This window comes from Scatophagus argus, chromosome 11 (assembly GCF_020382885.2).
Source record: "Scatophagus argus isolate fScaArg1 chromosome 11, fScaArg1.pri, whole genome shotgun sequence".
Classification (NCBI taxonomy): domain Eukaryota; kingdom Metazoa; phylum Chordata; class Actinopteri; family Scatophagidae; genus Scatophagus; species Scatophagus argus.
The window spans coordinates 21,024,871-21,046,846 of NC_058503.1; the positions used below are offsets into that span (position 1 = coordinate 21,024,871).

Genomic DNA, 21,976 nt, shown 5'->3' on the forward strand with positions numbered 1-21,976 from the left:
CAGAGGCCACGTAAAACAAGACGTGCTGTGGTTTGACCTTTCACAGTCCTAACTATAATATTATCATAAGATGGATGATCAGATTGCACTTCTCCCTGCGGTGGGATTCAGTGTCCATATGAAAAGGCGATGAGTGAAAACCTCGTGTGGCCATATGTAGTCCTGTTCCAGGGTGGTGAAATCACAGTCCGCGTTTCTATAATGACAAAACCAAATTCTCTCCACTTAACTGTAGACGTTCCGCTTCTGTAAATAATTAAAAATACACCAGAAATGATAAAAAGTAATCATCTAATTTTTTGCTTTTACAGCTGGCAGTCCTCTCTTTCTTAAGTCACAGAGCAAAGTATAATTCGGTTTGTTTCCCCGCAGGAAACCTCAAGCAACACTGAACACCAGAATGGTGGTGTAACAGACTAATGTCTTTAGGAAGTGGCACCGCTACAAGTTAGCGCAGTGTCAAGGATTTGCTAAACTTTGTGGTTAAAATTACAGTGCAAATCTCTGAAGCATTTAATGCAGCCAGGGATAATATACAACTATCTGTCAATACTAAAGGCTGAGCAGCTGGCACTAATTGAGGGAAAAGAATTATGGGTAGGAGCTGGCAGCGTGTGCATCTCTGGCCTGGAGCAACAGCCATTCCAACGGTGCCACAATGAGGCTTAGGGGTAGTAAGATACTCTGGCTTTTGGACAGAAATCAAGACAGGGAGTCAGGTGTCACTCTGCAGGTCGAAGAGCGCTCTTGTTAATCCAAGAAAATTCAAAACATGAAAGAAATCAGTTTACAAAACCAAAATGTTAAATGTAAAGCAAACCTGCACGCGGAGCACGCCGGCGTGACGGGTGTTGTGAGCAGGAGAGGAGAGGTTTCACTCTGCATGCCGCTCATTTCTGCTTCTCCACAAACAGGTTTCACTCTGCATGCCTCCGTTTTGTTGCACATCCAGGCCTTTTCTTTTCTTTTTTATTGACTGTAATGAAAAATGTGATGTCTTTGTTACCACAACATGAAACGTGTCCTTTTTCTCTACGCCTTCAACATCTGAAATTCTGTCAAAGCTTTGGGAACATCTGCCCTCGCACACAGTGAGTAAAACACATTCGATGCTCGTCCTGTGAATAACAAAGCATTACATGAGCTGCTCGAACACAGCAGTAGACATTTGTTACTTCCTTTGTTGTTCCTCTATTAATATCACAATGCATCATATGTTTTGTTTTCAGCTCTGTTACCAAATCTGGAAGTTCGTGGTTTTCACTGGAGAGGAACGGTATGAAAAACTGTAATCTGAAAAGTATCTGAAGTTGTCAGGTGAATATATTGGAGTAAAAAGTACAATATGTGCCACAAGTACCTCAAATTTGTACAGTACTTCAGTAAATGTACTTAGTTGCATTTCACCACTGAATATGCATTGATAAATACTTAATATATTTGGATTTTATTGACAAAAATTAGCTATTGAGGGTTCATAAAAGGAGTCACGTTTGATCAAACAAAGACTGTGGGAAAAATACATTTATTTTATGCTGTTTGTAACAAAGTCTGCCATCGCTTGAGCAGAAAGGAAACAAATCAGGCAGCTTGCATAGAGAATAATCAGCCGTTCCACAGATATTGCACTGCTGTGATTTCTTCATTAAGGTGTCCACTTCTTAGAGCTCTAAAGGCCTCAGCAGAGCTTCAGCTTCCTGGTCCGTAGAAGGGACGTCCAATAAGTGTTGAAGAAAAGGTCGTCCGTGGATGCAAGTCCGGCTGTTCTCACCCAGCTGCTGCTGCATCCTGAGCAGGGTTTCCTCCACGTCTTCCCGGGTTAAATTTGTAGGCAGCTGACGGACGAGTCGAACTGCTTCACCCTGAGAGGCAAAAGACACAAATCAACCATTTCAGGTTTCATAAAACAAAAAATCCACAGTGACGCTCAACCTCAACTGCGAGTATCTCTCACTTGTAGGTAGTTTGTGACTTTAAGTGGCCGACACTCTTGCACGGTCTTGGCCTTCCTGTGAAGAACTGCAGTCAGGATCTCCCTGAGGTCCTCCACGCCGAGGAAAGGCACGTAGTCTGCCATTGCTGTCACTTCCAGATGTCTCTCGGCTGACGTGGGGCCTGGCCAAAACAAGCAGAAAACAAGGATTAATATACTCCAGACGCCACTACTATCTCCAGGAAAGAATAATAAATAAATATTGTGGTTTACGACTGGACTCATGACCAAGTCAAACAAGCGAGGGGCCAAATGGAGTGTTAAATGACTAATAGAAGCCCCAGCAGACTGGAAGGAAGTTGTCTTGTAGGGTGGAAGAATGATAGCTTCTCATTTCATGAGGAAATACTGCAAATCATGCACAATTTATATTTCTGATACGCCACTTCGGATGCAAAATTTTTAAAAAAAGCCTGGAGAAGTAGAGACGGTTATAAAATCTCTTACATATTTCTGTGTTGTCCGTGCAAACTGCAGAGTCCAGTACATTTGCTATAAAAATTGATGTATGGGAGCAACAACTGACTAACAAATATCCTCACGGTAACAACAGAATATTTTAAAACAACAGAATCTGCAGGATCACGTCGTGCACAAGAAAATAAACAACATCTCACGTTTTAAACGCAAAAGCGGCAGATAATTCAGCAGAGGTTGTGCAATAAAAAACAAAACAAAAAACATCTCATATACGCTGCTACCTCCAGTCCCATGCACACCCACCGAGGCTGGCAGTGCCAAATGAAAATTCCTCGAATTTCTTAAAGGGCAACCATTCTCATCACACGCACACTGGGGTACAAACCTACTGTGAGACCACTCTGTCGGGCAGAGAGCCAATGTCAACCGAGGTGAACCACTCCAGCAACAAAAACAACCAACACTCGCAGGACACTGTATACCCTTTGCAAGAAGAATAATGTCACAGTGATGAAGAAGAAGCTGGCAAAAACAAGCTGAACTGTGACTTTATTTTACATCGTGTTTATGATTTGGACTTTTTTACAGTACATACGTGGTGAAAATACACGGATTTATTAGATTCTAATTAGGATCTGCCATTCTAAGCCCTATCAATATTAGAACCACAAGTGTTAGGAAAAAAAGGGAAAAAAAGGCTTCGTAAACATGCAACCATAAGGTCCTAAACTAATTAAACATGATCACTTGTTTGCATGTCTTATAACAGCTGGATTATAATAAATACACATGTGCTTAGTCCAGAGAAAACTTTCCTGTTGTACATGTGTGTGAGTAAAAGGTGCTGCAGTCTGTGTACACACACACTGAGTGATGAAAGTGTCCTAACGTTTCTAACTTGTCACTATCCAGTTCAAAAGAAGAAACACACTAAGTTATCTAATCCTAATGGTTTAAAACCTTCGCCACTTCATCATTCCTTGTTCTTCATGATGGATAGATTTGTCGAAGGACTGGCAATATTTTGTCTTATCCACAACTAATCTGATAGAAATAAACTCCGTCAGGGATAATTGCCTGTAATCCAGTTACTCGGGACTTTATGTTTGACATTTGTAGGTGGCTGGTGAACTGTGGCATTAATGATGGCAAACGGCTCCAGCATTTGTTAAATAAAACAAGACAATCTGTGAGACCTTTAAACAGCGTGACTCAGAAAATGAGAGGAAAGGCCTGTTTTCTGATGTGTTGTACTGAAGTAAAATGTAAAAACTTCTATTCTATTTTCTCAGCTCTAATTCCTGAGGGGACACCAAAAGCTGTGCTGTCGCTCCACTAACGGACCCTCTGTCACCATGTCTACAGCTGCAAACAGCGGCTGATATTACTGTGGCGTGCGTTCACCGAGCGTTGTTAAAATTTTTGAAATTACAAAGTTGTGTTCATGGTGATATATGGTGTGGCAGTCATGACAGATATTGAAGATACACTATATAGACAAAAGTATCCAGACACACCCGTTTATGTGGCTGTTCCTCATGGTTTGGGCTCGGCCCCTGACTTCCAGTGAAGGGAAATCTTAATGCTTCAGCATACCAAGACATTTTGGACAATGCTATGCTTCCAACTTTGTGGCAACAGTTTGTTGAAGGCCCTTTTCTATTCCAGCATGACTGTCTGTGTGTCCCAATACTTTTGTCTCTATTTTGTACATGAAGATATTCGGTCCTGCATAAAAAAACGCCACCCTTTGTAAGATATTTTGATTAAACCACCTCATACAGTGTTACTGTCTGAAATTTCATTTACAATGTACCTGGAGTGAGTCGGATCTTAAATCCATTAGCCACAAGCCTGGGATCAGAGAAGAAGGCTGCTCCACTGAGCTCAGGGCTTTGTTTCTCCATGTTGCACAAAGCCTCAGTATATTCTGCTCCCCCTAGATTTCTACAAACAGAGAAAAAGACATGTTTAACACACAACAACCGTGTGTGTTCAGACGTTAGATAAGCCTGAACACAAACCAGAGATCAGGATTTGTCTTGACAATAGTCTCAAACAAACACGTATGCAAAGAGAGTGGATGACGATTTTCCTGGTGAGGAGTGAGTGATACGTTACCCATCTGTTAACTGTATAGGGTTCTGCAGACTCACTGCTGGAAGTATATTATTCTCTAGAAGTCTCTTAAACAGCAAGGCTTCCTCCACTCGAAATGGGTTTAACAACATGAGCCTCTGACCACATAAAATGACCCAGGCGCTCTGAGAGGCCAGTCGGTTTACAAGACGGAGGCCCCGTGGCACTGCGCCGCTCTGGGATGAAAGGCGCTGAAGCTGCAGCCTAAGGGAAGGCACGCTGCAGGGGAGGGGCAGCGAGGGCTTGGGTGCAGGGCTCCTGTTCTTCTTCTGGGGCTGTGCAGAGAAGAGCTCGTCCAGCAGCTTCTGGTTGGACTGTGGGACTTTGCGTTTCAGGCCCCTCGGGGTGCCCGAGCTCGTCTCCCTGGGGCCTTCAACAGAGGCCAGCTTGGTCCTTTGGTCGTGGTGTTCCAGGTGTTTCCTTGCCTTCTCCTCGTACCTGCAGAGTTCAGTCAAGTCTTTTAGAGTTGCAACAGTAAGGACAACCTCGTATCCATTCCAAGCTACCATACGTGGTGTTCAGTTCAGTTCACTCGTCATGAGGAGAACTCTCTGAATCCGTGAAGTCTGACAGAAATCTTGGATTGGGCTTCAAAACTTTTATCAAAAAAAATCCTGCTTTTTGAAACAAGTGGGCATTTGGATGCTGATGCTATCGCCTTGCATTATGGGAAATGTAGGATCCAGTGTTTTATTAGAACTAACAATGAGGACATCTCAGCCTGTGCTGATTTGATTTTGACTTTCTATGTTTAACTAGTCTTCCAACTTTATGAAAGGGCAATATTTGAAGTAGTCTTTCAGATAACTTACTGATATGTTAGGGTTATGTTAGCCACAGTCTGTTGCTGCCTGCTCAGAACAGCATGTATGTTCTCAAAACAGATGCCACTTTGGTCCCACTGTACATGCAGAGAACACGCCAAGAACATGATGTATGCAGGGCGCTTCTCTCAGCAAAACAGCTATTTGCCAAGTCATGTTTCCACAGATCTTCATATGTTCAGCATTAGAGCTGACACTTCAGCACCTCATTATTCAAATAACCTGCTTCATGAACTTGTGTAAGTGCAGTTCCTAGAAGAGGTGTGCCACTTAACAGTGGCGGTGAAAGGAGCCAAGTCCTTTCCACGTCCTGCTTCACGCTTAAGACAGCAGTATGGCGAGGCAGGATTCTAAACAGATGTCTTTTTCCATGCACTCTTCCATACCTTATATAAGGCCCCAAGTGCTGCTGATGCCCATTTTCCAAACGTTGCAGTTACTTTAAATTGGAATGCCGTAATCTAACAGTGCAGTGTTAATCGTGTTATTCCATGATGCCACCAGCTGTGTACTGACGCTTACATCTGGACTGACGAGATTTACTTCTCTTCCGATTTCATAACTGGCTTGGATGCAGTGAAACCAGCTGACAAAGAGCTGCTCTCTGACCTGCTAACAGCTCTATTTTATAAACTCTTATGTGCACTTAGCAAATGCACATCTTGAGCCCGGAGCGCGATGGACTACCCTACAAAAAAAAAATCCACTTTTATCAGATCGCCAAATATTTATGTTTTGCTTGTTTTTTGAACGCTCCATGCCTTCATTAATGTAAATCCTTTGACTGCTGGGGAGCAGGGGTCAAACACAAACACTCATTACCTCCATCTGTTCTGCAGCAAATCTGTTCTTGACTAGCCAACTATGTGTCACTCTTCATGCCACTTGTGAAGTAAGTGTAGGTGAGGTTTTAAATGGACAAAGGCACTTAAATGTGCATAGGGAAACTGGGACTGGCCAACCAATCAAGTGTTATTTTCAACTACAATTTCAGCTTCTAACGATCACAAAAACGATATAAAACAACTACTGTGCCGCATCCCGTTTCATAAGGAGTCTCTCGTTTTGTCTTGTGTAATAAATGCTTTACAGCAGATGACAGAAACAGAGACTGTGGTCAAAATTCAGCTGTTAGGCTGGAAGACGTCAATATGGCGTGCAGGTGTGCACGTGAGAGGAGGCGGGGACGGTCGTTACACACTGCAGTCGAACCAAAATGAAGCCCGAGCAGAGCCTGAGCATGTGACAGCATGCAGCACACGTATGGTCTCTCGTCAAGCACGTTCAGCACTGAATGAGTGAGGACACGGTGTAGCCATGATGTTGCTGCACATGAATCTGTTTTTAAATCATGATGTAAATTATCATGCAAATTAAATGCATGATGTCTCCAAAGTCAGTGAGTAACCGTGTTAAATAATTCCAGTCTGAGTATCGACCAAAAACAATTGTGACTATGATTTTTTCCATAAACAAGCAGCCCTGCTGGAAACATTTAGATATTAAATTTATATTGTGTGACTTCTTATTGGAAATATCATAGACTTTATATAAAGGGAAGTATGGATTGATTGATGTGATTTTTTTCAGGGCCCAATTAAAAAGGCTGATAACCAATACATTGATATTTGCAGTATAAATAAAAATCATAGTGTCAAAATTTAGAATAATGAGTGAAGGAATGTACAGTAAATAAGTACACTTTCTTATACTTATATTTCACTTGAGTAATTCCATTTTCTGTTGCTTCATGTTTCTATTCCGCTAGATTTCAGGGGAAAATATTGTATTATCTTCTGTACTATATTTATTTGTGTGTGTTTATGTGTTTTTAAGTTTTTATTTACTTTGCAGATTCATTCATACAAAAGATAAATCTACTTTTATTTTTAAATTAATTTATGTTATGGAAATAAAGGACATTTAATCATTAGTGATACCTGTTGTACTATGGGAAAAATCATCTGTCCGAGCCCCTATTAGGCAGAGTTTTGTGGAAATTAGAAACACAGCTCGTAACAACAAAATTTCCAGACTAGACTATTCACATGCGAACGACAGGTCAGACTTTCCCCCCCTTTCGCTCTGCCCTGCAAATAACAAGAAATGGAAACAACTGCTTGGAAAGGTGAAGGTCTGGAAACTCACTTCTTACGGTCTTCCTCCCTCAGATTTTTCCACCTCTCGTGGACGGCGGTGCTGATATCCTGCAGGCTGGCTGCGGGTTTCTCCCTGAGGACCTCTGCTCTGGCCTCCTTCTCGAACAGGGCGGCGGGAGAAAGCGGTGCCCTCATGACGCGGTTGTTGATCAGGTCGTAGGCTGTCAGAGCAGCCCGCTTCTCCGTTACAGCGTTGAGCATCTTTTTGCTCGAGCTGCTCTGACCCGTGATCTGATCCCAGTCAGAATGACTGTTCTTTGAGGGGTGATAAATTTTGACTGGCTGCAGGGGCTCTCCTGATACGGGGTCGGTCAAAGCCGTCCCCCGGCTCCAGTCCTCAGCCGATATCTGGTCTTTGCTCGTGTCTGGGGCACCTGACCCGGCACTGTCCTCAAGTCTCTCAGGGGACTTGTTTGCTGAGCCTGTTTCTGCTGTCCGGTTGCATCTCTCATCACAGAGAGAAAAGTTCGACTCAAGCCCGGCTGGGATCTGGTTGACAATCCAGTCCTCTGCTAAGGAGGACGAGGAGCTGCTGTTTGAGGTCTGGCGGTCCAGTGAAGCACCAGTGCTTGTTGCTGTGTCACCACGTTTAGGTGCATCTTTGACGTTGTGGTCGGTGAGACAGTCATCCCTCTCTACACTTTGGTCGTCGTGCGGTTGTGAAACATCGGTCTGCAGAGGACTGGACGACGAGGTCTCAGGGCCGAGCTGCTTCTCAGCTGGGGGGTCACCACTAGGCCGGTAGCCATACAGAGAAACCAGGAAAGCCTCTAATGCGGTCAGCACAGCCTCCTGAATTTCAGCCACAGACGTTTAAAAACTATTTAACTTCACATCACATCTAGCAGGAAAAGGGTTTTATTTTGCTATCCAAAAATCACAGAAAGCTTGAATTTCATAGCTACCTTGTCATGAAGAAGAACTTGAGTCTTGTCTGGCGTCAGATTGACGTCGACCGAGGATGGTGAAACTGTGACTTTAAGCATGACGGTGGGATAACGGTTTCGGGCCGCGTCATCCGGATACTGAGCAGCGTAGTGTTGACGCAACAACTGATGATCAGTCACCCCATCCAGTCAGGAGGAAGGTTTGCATGTAAACATGAAATAAAAGAATGTTATTAGATGCAAAAAAGTGTATAAAGTGTGTTGTATTACAGTGATCCACACTGACTCTACCTTCATCATATCTTTTTGGTGGACAGGCCGGTTGTTGACAAATATAAATGTTTTGTCAGGGTTGGACCAGCTTGTAGAGGAGTAATCTGCTCCAGGCTTTGGAAAAAAGCCCTCTAAGAGAATCTGAATAAAATAGAAAATAAGGATAATTAATAACAAGTGTCATGCATGCAGTAAAAACTACAGTTAGAAAATGACATCACAGTGGTAATAAAGCAGTTCATTTGGCAGAGAGGTTTGTGAAATCAGACCTTTATGGTTTTGCTAACCTTTTCAAACTGACATGCTAACTACTAGCTTTGGAAGTTACATAAACTTTAGCATCATTACATTTTCAATTAGGAGGCCAATACCCTCCACTGACCGCTGCACAGCTCGGACTGACTCCATTAATCCTGCTTGTGCACATGCTAACAGCACTGCATACTGTACATGCACTGCCGCAGCATAATGAGGAGGAGCAGTAAAGCTCCACTCATTTCGTCAACTACTTTACTTTTTATTGAATTTGTTACACAAAAATCTTCGCACACAAAGTACCACGGACAAGAATTCAGAATCATGAACCATGAGTGTTTTGTGGTCTTCCTACAGAAGTTAAACCTGCGAATGTGATTTTTCTAAGGGCTAAGCTGATGTTATCACTGATGGCGAAGTCGTGTGAATAGAGAAAAGGCTGTTTAGGAATGCCAGGATGTTTTCGAGACACTTACCGCCTCACAGACCAGACAGTGAGTTGATGCGCTCGGTTTATTAGTAATCGTCTGGTATCGGCCTGTCACAGATTTAAAACCTTTTTCTTTGTACAGAACATAATGCAGAAAAACATGTTAGGGGTAATTAAATTAAATTCCCAGTGAAGTTTACTGTTTCAGTGCACTGACATAATTTTGGATGATAAAATTTTATTATATAAAAGTTATTTGTACTCTTTTACTCCCTTATATGAGCATCAGCCCCAAAAATCAAGCATCGATGAGACTCCAGCTTTCATGGATTAAATCACTGTTGACACCCGCTCAGCAGAGGATGTGGACGGGGATAAGAGGGTGAAGGCAATTCCCAGAGAACTGTATGGGCACATAGTGCTAATCTCAATTCCAGGAATCCCAAGAAGAGAATAACTCTGAGAATAACACTCTAAATTTTGAAACAACCGATGAAGACACTGAGACGCCTGAGTCCGTGTGTCCACACGCAGGCTCCGCCACGAAGCAGCAGATTTTGGATATTTTTCATACACGATGACCTTTCACCTACAATAGCGTCAGAGGCAGTTCTCCTGAGCTAAAACTGATGACTCGACACAAAGCCGAACAATTGCACTTAAAGCTTCGATGTGAACGTGAGCTTGTAAGAAATTACTGTGAAAGCTATTAATGTTCTACAGATTGCAAGTAGAATAGCTGTGTGTTTTTTTTCCCCTTCCTACACGACCTTGGGCTCATTATTAGCAGCAACGAACGCAAACGAAGTTAATAAATGAACTGCAGTTTCAGGTCGGGGCACATATGCTTCTCTCTATTTCTGCTCATTAGGGTCACTTTATGAGAGCACGAATGGCACCTCTGGCCCCAAAGGGCCGCAGCTATTTGTAGTCATGCTGCCAAAAACGAGTGTCACATTTTGTTCTGCAGAGGAACAGCTCCTACACCTCTCCCCGAGCGAGGCCCCGGTGAAATTGTCAACCTGGTTCCCTTGATCAGTAAGCTTTGGTCTTGGGGACAAAGAGGAGAAAAGTTCTCTTTCATTGCTACAGGGAGTCAGAGGAAAAGGTGAAAGGTTGTTCTCATAAGTGGGCACCAAAGTGCAGCAGCAAAATAACAACAACAAAGAGGAAAATGAGAGAGAAATGGGGTGAAAAGGGCCGCTCCATATCTGTCAGACTAGATTAGTTGGGAGCCTGGCAGCAGGTACGAGCCACATGACACCTACCGTGACCAAGCAGAAAGTTACCGCTCAACAGTAATTCAATTACAATCAGCACCGCAAAGCTTAGCTAACAAAAAGCACTCACTCCTCATCAGCAAAGAACTCAAGAGAAAAGGGCAAGGGAAGAGTTGGCCAGCCACCAACTGACCACATTTGCTGGCTTCAGACCAGGCGTTCATGATGAGGTTATTAGCTCACGGTCAAGTACAACGTGCATGCTCTCATTTGCTCTGCAAAAAGTATCTGTCTTCACTAGGCATTTAATGTAATATTGACCGTTCAAATTAAAGCAAGTTCAACTTTAAGTCACTGAGCAATCATCATTTATTTATTAGAACTTATTTTACATTTGGTCTCCGAGTTTTTGAGCCTCACACAATGTCAAAGACACTCCTTGAAACAAGTCAAATCGCATCATTTCAACCACGTGCCACAATATTTGATTTTATTTGAATTTGCACCGGAAATGAACCTGCATGACATGTCTCATTTTAGTCACGCTGCAAAAAAAAAGAAAAAAAAGATGGCAGCTATCTTCATAATCAGCAAATCGTTTCAACCATTTTACAAGCAAAAATGTTAAGCATTTGCTGATCCCAGGTCCTTAAATGTCAGGATTTGCTGCTTTTGCTTTGTCACTGACGAGAGTAAATGAAGAGTCTTTGGGTTTTGGACTGATGGTTGGATAAAAGAAGCGAGAGATGTCACTTTGGGCCTCTGGGAAACTGTGATGAGTATTTTTAGGGATTTTTTGACATTTTATACACTAAACATTTGATTGTTTAGATTAATCCATACTCAAAAATAGTCGTTAGTTGCAGGCCAACAATTTTAGATGGGCTTGTTGACAATGTGCCAAGTGTGTGTCTTCTGAAGATAAACTGCCATAACGGCTCTGAAATGAAGGGCAAAGGGGCATGGGAGGCACAGTGTGAACGCAGAGAGTGCGAGGTTTGTGCACGAGGCGGGAGGGGCAGCACATAGCGCAACTGTGCCAGCTCAGCCGTGCTATGTGGCCCTGACGCTCATCCATCAGTGCAACGCGCTCCATGCAGTCTCTTCACATTCATCACTTGTAACAATGTTCAAAGGTGACTTTGTCCAGCTGAGCAACAGACCATGTGAAACAATAAAAAAGAACAGTTGTCCATGAAACCAGAAACCTGTAAACGTGAGCCCTACACACGGTCGTATGACACAACTTGGCAGAAAATGTGATTTACTTGCTAATGCACATACATGCACTTCACTTAGTGTGAATTATCTCAGAGAAAAGCGTGACATACGACCTGCGGTATCATCTGTAAAAGCCATGAGAGTTTTCCTCCATTTCTCTCTCATTTCTGCATTTTTCCCCTCAACTAACCTCTGGTTGCTCTTGGCGATGGTGGCATGGGAGCAGGTTGACGACGGCGCTGGGCCCCAGCGTAGCAATGAGGGCACTTCTGTGATCGGCCACCTTGGCCTTCTGCCAAACCACCACCTGCAACAATATGACACCAGTCAACTTCCAAGAGTCCACATCAGGAGAATCATACTGCGTAAACACCTGTCAAGATAGTAACTGGGCCACGAAGCCGCCAACATATCAGAGTTCATGCATTTTGTTCATGTCAAGAGATTCAGCAAGAGATGGACAGAAACTGCAGTTTTAATGGTCAAAACTTAGCTCCGTTAGTCTTTATCAAAATGAAAGGCACAGAACATAAAATATAAAGTAAAAATGAACAATATGGTATGCCCTTATTTCAAATCAACAAGAGCTCTGATTCTGAAGGCTTCATTTAAACTGCAAGCTCAAGGTTCTGCATGCAGCAACTATTTATAGAAGTGAAAATACGGTAAAAATCATGTTAAATTTTATATCATTTTGGTTTTATGGCAGATCAGAAAATATTTTAGGTGCAAAATATGTTGACACCCACGAGTTGCCTCGTAGTTTGTGTCCACCGGTGAATTTATCTGCCGGGTGTTGATTTCAAAAAGCATGCACCCTGTTGCAGGGCATGTCTCAGCTATTAAATACGCAATTTGGCACATGTAAACGGATCACTCCTGTAAACAGTTCCTGAAGAAGCTGTGAAACACGACACAGGCCGAATAGCAGAGTTGGAGATAAAGGATAGGGGCAACTGAGTGCTGATTGTACAAAACGGGTTCGCTACCCTCCCCTGACAACCTCTATTTCTATGAAAGTTATATGGTGGTTGTGTGGCCCCTCCGTGACCCACACCTCCTATACACTTCTGTGTACAAACTGGCTGCAGCTTGAAACTGAATCCGGGGTTAAGTCCACAGCTGTGTTCAGCAACTTACTCAGGCGTCATAATCAGCCAAATCAGAGTTCACAGACAGCCATATTTGTGTTGTGGGGCACCTGACAGTTACGCTTAGCTGTGGTGGGAAAGGGCACAAGGGATGGAAATGTCTAATTGCTAAATAATTCCACAGCTGATTAATCTAATGTTATGTCATGAAACAATTCAAAACAACTGGCTTTTTTTTCCTTCTTCATTGTGCACACCAAAAGTATGCGACCCTGTACAGCCCAGGGGACAGGTGATAAAAAGTACCAGTAAGCAAACACAGCTGGGGACTCATTTACGAAGCGGACTTCTCAACCGAAGCATGACTTAAGCAGAAAACCACATAGAAGTGGTGACTTATAAAACCTGACTTTGATGTGGAAATTAGCTTATTTTTAAGGATGTTTAAGACTTGATATATGTGATTTTCCTGCTGGTTATGCCAGGGTATTGCAGTTTGGGACACATGGCATCCCAAGTTTGCATGAGCTTTATGAATGATGTGCAGGAGTGACTTTGTTTGTCAACCCACTATTCAGTCCACTGAATAATACATGTTGTTTGACTTCAGTCTTGTCTTCTAAAGAGTTTAATTATCCATGGTTATTTCTGAACAAACCCTCATTTGTGCTGACATTATATCAGGGGAAATCTGAGGGCAGGTGCCCTCAGTTTAAGTTGACATGAGATTTAAAAATCACAGGTACAAAGTATTTTAAGCTCAGCATCTTTTATAAATCGACTGTGAACACAATGTCGGAAATTCTCTCAAGACTTAGCTCAAGTATAAATCTAAACATTTTTTGGAAATGTCTAAAAATGTGCACAAGAACAAAATTACTAACTGAGATGATGAATGATGTTGAATCTTTTTACTGGGGAATACGATGCATTGCTTTCCAGTGTGTGTTGGTCACATTTTGTTAAGCTTTAACTGTCAGCTGCCTCAGAAATCAAGCAGTTATTTGACTGTTTACTAACAGACGTTCACATCTTTGCAGACACTATAAATGCACGACTGCTGAGTCACATTTTTGAGTGATGGAAGGGAAAATGGTGACTATAATTAATAATAATTAATTTGTGGAGGGTAGGTGAGCAGTTGTAATGACACACACGTTAAAGGGTCTAACTCAGCCTCAAGTCAAACATGTTATTTGTTTAAGACGAAATGTTGTGGATTTCTTGCCGTCCTGATCGACTGTCCATCCTGGCCTAAATATTTCTAACAGAATGTAACATGTGCTCTCTGCATCACTGTGTTTTGTATCATCCCTGCACACTGACAGGCTGTTGTGTCTTTACAGAGGCTTCGTACTTCTCTCCATCCCTCGACATTCATTTCATACCCCTGCAAGTTACATATTTTTTGACATAAACATTTTTATCTTTCCAAAGACCTCGAAATCACATCCGAATGTCACATCTGTTGTGTCCTCCAGTAAGTGCAGAAACAATCAGGTGATTGATTAGTTAGTTAACGTAAAAGTGCCAAACATTCTTGTGTTTCAGCTCCTCGTCTGTGAGGATTTGTGACTCTGCTCAGTTTTAAATCATCGTTAGTTCAGTACGTTTGGGTGTTGGAAAATGAGTCGGACAAAACAAGCAGTTTGTAGACGTCAGGCTGGGCTCTGGGGAATTGTTTCTGTACACACTGAACGACTGACAGAGGAAATAATCAACAAATCGGATTAATCAGAAATAAAAATGATCATTAGTTGCACTCCTAATAAACACATCTAAAATTCTAAATGTGTTCAGGCTGTGTTGTAACCACAAATGCACACCAATTTCCTTAATAGCGACAGGTACATTCTGCTGCATGCATGTGATTGAGGCGTTTCTCGCCTTTTTGCACTGAAGCCTCCTATCAGGTTAGTCGCTCTGTGTGTTTCTAAAGTGCTTCAACAAGCCAAAAGAATATTTTCCATCACACGTAACAATTTCATAACTCACCGACTCACATTAGCACCGACAACAAAACAACAGGAGGCTGGAGACAATTACTGTCTTCGAGAAGGTGTTTGATGAATTATTTACCTGACAACCTCCTGAAAATCATCAGCTTAAGGGCTTTAGAGAGGCACAAGCACGAAGCTCCGCTGTCTACTAATGTAACCTGAGAATTTACATTTTACACATTTGCAGAATTTCAGATTATCGTATGAGTGAAATTAAGATACAAAGAGACTGTGTGGAATTTTGTCTTGTTTTCATTTAGTGACTAAACGTCAAACAAAGATTCCTTTGGCTCAATATCATCATTAAACAGAATCACATGTCCGGTAAACTATTCAATAAAAATAAGTTGCACTAAATCTCCATACAATCTTGTTTTTCTTTTCCTTTGCAGCATTAAGTTCCACGCTGAAAAGTAAATTTTATTTCTTGCACGTTATTATTGTTGTCCCCTTTATATATTATTGAGCTGGAGGCAATTATTTTGAGAAGCTGCTTTATAAATACTATGATTTATTATAAGTGTTAGCGTTTTATATGTGATTTCACACAAGTCAGCGAAGGCTGTGACACACGTAACACTATGCTGCAAATACATGTTAACAAGAACTGTAGGTGATTTTGAGCAAGTGACAATGGGAAAGACTTCTGAAGACTAATGAGGACACCTAGTGGTGGCTCTGTGGAGAACCACATTGACTGTAAACAACACATACTATGCATATATGATGGACAGCTGCCACTCACATGGGGCCTTAAACTCAGATTTTAATTACCAAGTTAAATACGAAAATGGACAAGTTACTGACTTTATTGTGAACGAGTGTGAGCCTCAGGTCAGGTTTTATAATCGCGTAAGCCATCAGCAGGTCCTGCACTTTCTTCACTTCCTCCTTGCACTTCTTGGTAGAGGAATAGTACTGCCGTCTCACTGGAAGATTCCTGAAAAGCTTCATTACGCTCACAGTTGTACCTGTAAAACACAAAGAGCTGAGGTGTGCAAAAGCTTTTGACACAAAATGTACCTTACCTACAACAATATGGACTCAGGTAGACTGAATGGAGTCACTGGTTAAGGTGTGCGCTATTCTGAAACTGTGGAATGAATTTGTCCGTTTCAGGCACAATTCTTTTACTGACGTGAAATAAATTAGTAACATCATGTTCATAGTGCAGGAGATAATGTGACCACTGATGAAGCCAGACAGCAAACAAGTTGGTATCTTAAGTCTGTTGGTGACATGACAATACATGTGCAGGTCGGCAGTGTTCATGATGTCTCTGTGATAGCAACAGTCCTTCATCTTGTTGTTCACTACCTCACTGATTCAGTTATAGATATTGCTGCCTTACCTTGACCTAAGTGAGACGGCTTCTGAGAAACAATCTCCCCTGTGAAGTTAAGCGTGTACTGGGTGCTGAGGTCATCCTCCTCTGTCTTTGTGATGACGGCCACCTGAAGAAAAACAGCACCAATTCAAGTTTACATGCTGTTTTAAAGCAGGAAGCATATTTCATTCCTGATATATATCCTGATGAATCAGTCATGTTGTTAGAAATGAGTGAAATAACTGTTTTCTTACTCACCTCGGCCACGGTGCAGATGGAGCCCAGCGCTTCTCCTCGGAAGCCGTACGTCTCCAGTCGCTCCAGGTCCTCGTGGCTACAGATCTTTGACGTGAAGTGTCTCACAGCCATCACGGGCGTATCGGCGGCTTTGATGCCATGGCCGTTATCACGCACTTCTATCCTGTCCAGACCGTGGTTCTCCTGCGACATGAAATTCAGAAAATACACAAAATTTATTCATTAATTTCTACGAGCCTGAGGTTCAGGAATCAGAATCAATAATTTCAGTTATCGTTTGTCATTTGCCAGTCAGTCCTATTTTCATCATAAACTCATTTGTCCTTGTGTTAAAGTCTGTCATTTAGACACTGTACCAGTTTGACATCAATGCTTGTAGCCCCAGCATCCAGGGAATTTTCCATCAGTTCTTTCACCACGTTCACCACAGAGGTGATGACCTGGGAGCTGGACAGCAGCCGTACCGTGTCTGGAGGTAGCTGCTTCATGATTTGGGGCACCTGTTGAAGAAATCTGGTTTCAGTTTGGCACTTCTGAGTGTTTCTGAGTCACAGTAATATCAGGATGTGTGGTTGGAGCAAACCTCGAACAATGTTTCAGATTTTAGTGACATCTGTGGCTACACACACTACAAAACACTTCCATGGGCCATTATTTCAGCGTAGAAACAATACCACAAAATCAAAGGGAAACAAAAGTTGATGGTTGTATGTGGGTGATATGATTGGTTGAACTGCTGTTTCCTACAACATATATTACGGAGAAAAGATAATTTAACACGATTCTTAATGTTTTAAGATACACACAAACGTTCACAAGAACCCAAGTCCAGATGGTGCGTTATACTTATACCATACTTAGCTTAAAATTATTGATTTATTGCCTGTGGGCAGGGAAATAATATTTGACTTTAACACATAATAGCTTCCAGGTAGCACTCGCATACACTGACACATGAAAACCAGCGTTAAGATGTCACCTCATAGTAATACTTTACCAGTTACGTTCAGATTTGTAGCTGAAGAGCGACAAATGCCAATTCACTGCTAGGTGTAACACTCTTACTGTCTTTCGGTCAAGACGCATTTTAATCAGAAACAACCAATCTGGCAGGTGACAGCTGAAAGGAGTTTAGGCTGGCTTAACTTAATGTTAGCTCTGCTAGCTCTTCAGCATATTTGAACCACACACTCGTTAGCTTACAATTAAAAACCCAACTTCGTGGCGACATTGCAGACCCTTATAAAACTGGATATTAATGTTGACAAACAATTAAACAAAGTAGTAAAATACTGACTTGCTCGGGTCTTTCTGACAGCAGCTCCCAGTGAGTCTTTTCATAAACAACAGACACGAGCTACACGCCGGAAACGACCGGATTCCCGCCCCCATTATTACACGCTGATTGGTTGGAAGTGACAAACGGGCGGGTTCAGAGAACGAATTTATGAGACAATAGCACCCTGAGCAGCAGCTAGTAGGTACAGGCTTTAGTCAGGTTACTTTGAAACCCAGCTCTCGTTAGGATTGTCATAGCAAGATTACATACCGTTAGGTCATAACTTACCATACCTTTAAACACATATGATCCACATTTCAATATAACCACTTGTTCTCTGGAGCTTATTGAGTGCGGGACAGAGCCTGGGAAGTCAAATCGAGGGCATAAATTCCTCTGTTCCAATAACTTGAAAACACGTCCACTTCCGCTCGGGTCAGTCTACGACGCGTTGTCTGCGCTTATGAGCACACCAACAAGGGGATAAACCATTTCTCTCCACGGCAGTTAGTTTATATAAATACCTCCACTGCTCGCCGCTGCCTGTAAGTTTGCAATGCCGGAGGTGTGATTGTGTTTCACTTTTAACCACAGAACGTTGCTTACGGTTTCTTATTTACGCAACGACGCTGACCAACTTGGTTTAGAATAGTGATGCCTTGGGTCTGGGTTATGTGCTGGAAACGAAAACGCGTTCGGGGGTTTTCTCTTGTTTACACACTAACTTATGAAGGCTAGAGGCACATTGACAAACAGATAACAGCGGTTTGCTTGAAGTCGCTAAGACTTATGATTTCTTTTAATTGTTTATCTTAAGGTATTTTAACAGCCGTGCAGGTTTGCCCAAGCTACGAAAAGTAAGCAGAAAATAGACAAAGCCAGCGGCAGTGGTATGGGTACCAGAGCACGTATTATTTGCGTGTAACTAGAGTCAAGTTGTTTCAGTCAGTGCTGTGTTGCAGATGCGTGCTTTCCTCACGTCTCTGGTGTTGTTAGCTGTTATTCAGACAGAATATAAGTGTTAGTTCACGTATCAGCACAGGCTCGTTATCTGTCGACTGAAAGGAGCCCCGGTGTCCCAGATGTGGCAGATAACCTCAACAGAACAGGAGAGTCCTTGTGGAGTGTAGTGTGTAGTGTTTTGGCTAAATGTTAGGGCTGATTGTGTAATGTTGCACGGTCAAAAGTCAGGGGGGTGCACATGCATGTTTTTGACAGTTGTCAGATGTGAGAGTTAAATCTGGCTGCTGGATGTTGGCAGGCGCTGAGCCTCGTTGGGATATGGAAGAAAGTCATCATTGTCTGACTGTCCCTCTTTCTTTGATCCTGTCCAGCAGCCGAAAGTGTGTCTGAGGACAAAGTCCAATAAGATTGCACAACATGGTTTTGTTATTTTTTTTTTGTTATCACACTGACTTCCAGGAAAGGCAAAGTACTGCGATGGCACTTATGTACTATTATATGATTCCTGAAAATACACATGTACCCACACAGGACTTCGTAAACAATGTCAAAGGGTGCAGTTCTCTGCAGGTAGCATATTCACAGTGTGTGTCTCACCATTTTGGGGCTCTTTGAAGTATTCATGTTCTTGAAGCACTTGCAACAAAGATGATGGAAAACTGGTAAAAGTCAAATCTCCAGATGCATGTGAATAAAAGAGATATCTCACCTGATACCCAAAGCTGAAAGCTGACTTTGCATTAACAATTTAACTGATAGGTCATGATGAAGGAAAGGAGAAACTACAAATGCTGCTCCAAAGTGTATATTGTTTCATGAGTATGTGTGTATATTTTCTGTTCACAGACCAGAATGAATGTGGGTGTGGCACACAGCGAGGTGAACCCAAATACTCGGGTCATGAACAGTCGAGGGATCTGGCTGACCTATGCGCTTGGTGTTGGAATACTTCACATTGTGCTCTTGAGCATACCCTTCTTTAGCGTGCCAGTGGTGTGGACTCTAACTAATGTTATACACAACTTTGTAAGTTACATTCTCACACTGTCACAGCTGCTCAGATTGACGCGTGACCTGTTAGGATCATTTCCCTGCTCCTCATAAGCTCTGTGGAGAAAACTGACTTTTCATTGTTACACAGCTGGCCTCAGATAAAGAAACAAAGTTCACGTGTGTGTGTGTGTGTGAGACAAGTAGTGCAAAAGTCGCAGCCAATACGGATGGCTATTAACAGAAACAGCTAAGGGTAACTATAGCCTATTGTTTTCCACACAATAAAACTGTGGTGCGATTATGCCTTGGCTGCATGTAAGCATTTTATTTTTTTTATTACTTTTTCCTTTGTAATGCAGGTTTGCCTTTTAAAGCTGGATTCCTGTGTTTTGACATAGAGGCATGTAATTAGATATGACTTTCATTCCCAAGATAGCCAACTTAGCAATAAATCTGCATCATCCCATCCTTTTCTTGGCTCTTGAATGCCTTATTTATCATAAGTGCCAGACAGGAGCCGTGTTGTTTCTGTTGGGATTCGTCTTTCTGCCTTTCTGTGCTAAACACACTGTCGCTCAGACACAAAGACTCCTGCAGTAACCTGAAGTTATTCTCACTTATTTGTCAGGGAAGTGGAAAGTAAACAAAGACTTTTGTATGAAAGCCAGAGGTTTTTCCAGCAGTATTTGCAAAAAGAAAGAGAGGTGTTTTAATACACTCTTTCACCTTTTAATTTCCATTTACTGTGTTTTTATGTGATTCATAAGTGTTACGTGATGGCTGTTGGAATGTTGGAAGTGTATTTGGAGAAAACAGAAGTATAGCTCCAATTCATCTGTCCATTATGGTTTTGTTCTTAACAGACTGCACTACTGGCTGTGTTTTTTGTCTCCGTAGGGAATGTATGTCTTCATGCATGCAGTGAAAGGCACACCTTTTGAGACCCCTGACCAAGGAAAAGCCAGACTTCTCACACACTGGGAACAGCTCGACTATGGCGTGCAGTTCACATCCTCTAGGAAGTTTTTCACCATCTCCCCAATCATTCTGTATGTGTGAGATCACATATGATTCGGTCTTTACACCCTTAAATATTTAAGAAATGTTTTAGTTTTACCAATTTACACTGAATACCAGACATAAAAATGTTTCACCATGTCTAAAAACTTGTGAACGACACATGGAGACTGCAATGTCCTGTACAGACAGGCGTTCTTGCACACATTGTTTTATCTTGCTGCATGAGATTTATTTCCCGGTTTCTTTCTGAATGAGTCCATCTGTTCTGCTCCACAGATACTTCCTGGCAAGTTTCTACACAAAGTACGACACGACGCACTTCGTCATAAACACCGCGTCACTTCTGAGCGTCCTGATCCCCAAGCTGCCACAGCTACACGGAGTGAGGCTTTTCGGCATCAACAAGTATTAAGTTATTGTAAAAAGCTGTGCCTCATAGCAACACAAGTTAATTCCTGTGTAGTCTGTACCGCCGATGTGTGTACTAAGTCGTACGGTTTGTGTAAACGTCACTTGTCGTTTAGATTATCGGATGCAAACATGATGCAAACAAACAGGAGTAGGTTTGTAGATGACAGGATGCCATATGCATTACTAACTTATGTGAATATTTAATAATGTTTTTTGGCTGACGTTGTCCTGGGCTGGCCCAGGCGTCAGTGAGGATTTTGGTTGATTTGTGTTTGTCTTTGCCCTCAATTCACACAGCTACGCAAATTGTGAGTATGAGTCTGTTTCTAACCACAAAGATGTCCCAAATGTATTTTTCAAAGATGTTTACTTCCTAAAGGTGGGAGCCTATGGCTCATTGTGTATTGGTACACTCTCATTTTGTAACGAGTGTCCTACTTATTCATGCTGAGTGAAGAATGGAATCGTACTCCTTATTTGCATGATTTCCTTGGTATGTGAATCATTTCCACTGAGTCGATGCAGGCTTTTTTTGATTGTACAGTTTTGTTTTGTGAATGTCATGTTCTGTATGTAGAAATGAGACAAATTATTGTTGTCAGGTTAAGTGTTTACTGAGGGAGGTCTACAGTATGTGATAAACCTAACGTTCATGTAGCTGCTCTCTTTAGATTATAAGTTTTTGCCATCGTCAAGGCAGCTAGTCCTGCTTTGTTTGGCCATAGCTCACAGTGCTCCTGAGATTTCTTGTTCTTAATCTAATTAAAATGTTTGTGTCCTCACACTGTTCCATTGTGCAATGCTTGTTTCCCA

At 42.1% G+C, this 21,976-nt stretch overlaps 2 protein-coding genes across 5 annotated transcripts; one reads left to right on the forward strand and one right to left on the reverse strand.

Annotated features, from left to right (window-relative positions):
* Window positions 1–1,506: 1,506 nt before the first annotated feature.
* pms1 (PMS1 homolog 1, mismatch repair system component) lies at window positions 1,507–18,206 on the reverse strand. Of its 3 annotated transcripts, none has more exons than XM_046404012.1 (13): window positions 18,070–18,206; window positions 16,854–16,997; window positions 16,498–16,680; window positions 16,264–16,366; window positions 15,720–15,883; window positions 12,012–12,128; window positions 8,714–8,836; window positions 8,441–8,587; window positions 7,525–8,327; window positions 4,535–4,990; window positions 4,230–4,360; window positions 1,955–2,115; window positions 1,507–1,862 (listed from the first exon to the last, which is right to left on the reverse strand). In XM_046404012.1, exons 1-13 carry the CDS (start codon window positions 18,079–18,081, stop codon window positions 1,662–1,664), a joined length of 2,745 nt encoding a protein of 914 aa, XP_046259968.1. In that variant the 5' UTR covers window positions 18,082–18,206; the 3' UTR covers window positions 1,507–1,661. The 3 variants fall into 3 exon arrangements, with proteins under 3 accessions (XP_046259968.1, XP_046259969.1, XP_046259967.1); XM_046404013.1 differs by lacking the exon at window positions 18,070–18,206 and adding an exon at window positions 17,795–17,925; XM_046404011.1 differs by lacking the exon at window positions 18,070–18,206 and adding an exon at window positions 17,791–17,863.
* On the forward strand, window positions 18,185–21,945 carry ormdl1 (ORMDL sphingolipid biosynthesis regulator 1). Of its 2 annotated transcripts, none has more exons than XM_046404034.1 (4): window positions 18,185–18,321; window positions 19,586–19,765; window positions 20,630–20,781; window positions 21,029–21,945. In XM_046404034.1, exons 2-4 carry the CDS (start codon window positions 19,592–19,594, stop codon window positions 21,162–21,164), a joined length of 462 nt encoding a protein of 153 aa, XP_046259990.1. In that variant the 5' UTR covers window positions 18,185–18,321; window positions 19,586–19,591; the 3' UTR covers window positions 21,165–21,945. The 2 variants fall into 2 exon arrangements, with proteins under 2 accessions (XP_046259990.1, XP_046259991.1); XM_046404035.1 differs by having other exon boundaries at window positions 18,193–18,211.
* The last annotated feature ends 31 nt before the right edge of the window (window positions 21,946–21,976 follow it).

Bases quoted from the DNA above. Each gene is read 5' to 3' on its own strand.
- pms1 (XM_046404011.1), bottom strand. From the start codon at position 17,838: ATGAAAAGACTCACTGGGAGCTGCTGTCAGAAAGACCCGAGCAAGTCA. The intron at 4,361-4,534 runs GTAACGTATCAC...CTCTGTTTGTAG, and splicing joins CCTATACAGTTAACAGATGG to AAATCTAGGGGGAGCAGAAT. The intron at 2,116-4,229 runs GTACATTGTAAA...TGTTTTGGCCAG, and splicing joins TAAGATCCGACTCACTCCAG to GCCCCACGTCAGCCGAGAGA.
- ormdl1 (XM_046404034.1), top strand. From the start codon at position 19,592: ATGAATGTGGGTGTGGCACACAGCGAGGTGAACCCAAATACTCGGGTC. The intron at 19,766-20,629 runs GTAAGTTACATT...TTGTCTCCGTAG, and splicing joins CTAATGTTATACACAACTTT to GGAATGTATGTCTTCATGCA. The intron at 20,782-21,028 runs GTATGTGTGAGA...TCTGCTCCACAG, and splicing joins ACCATCTCCCCAATCATTCT to ATACTTCCTGGCAAGTTTCT.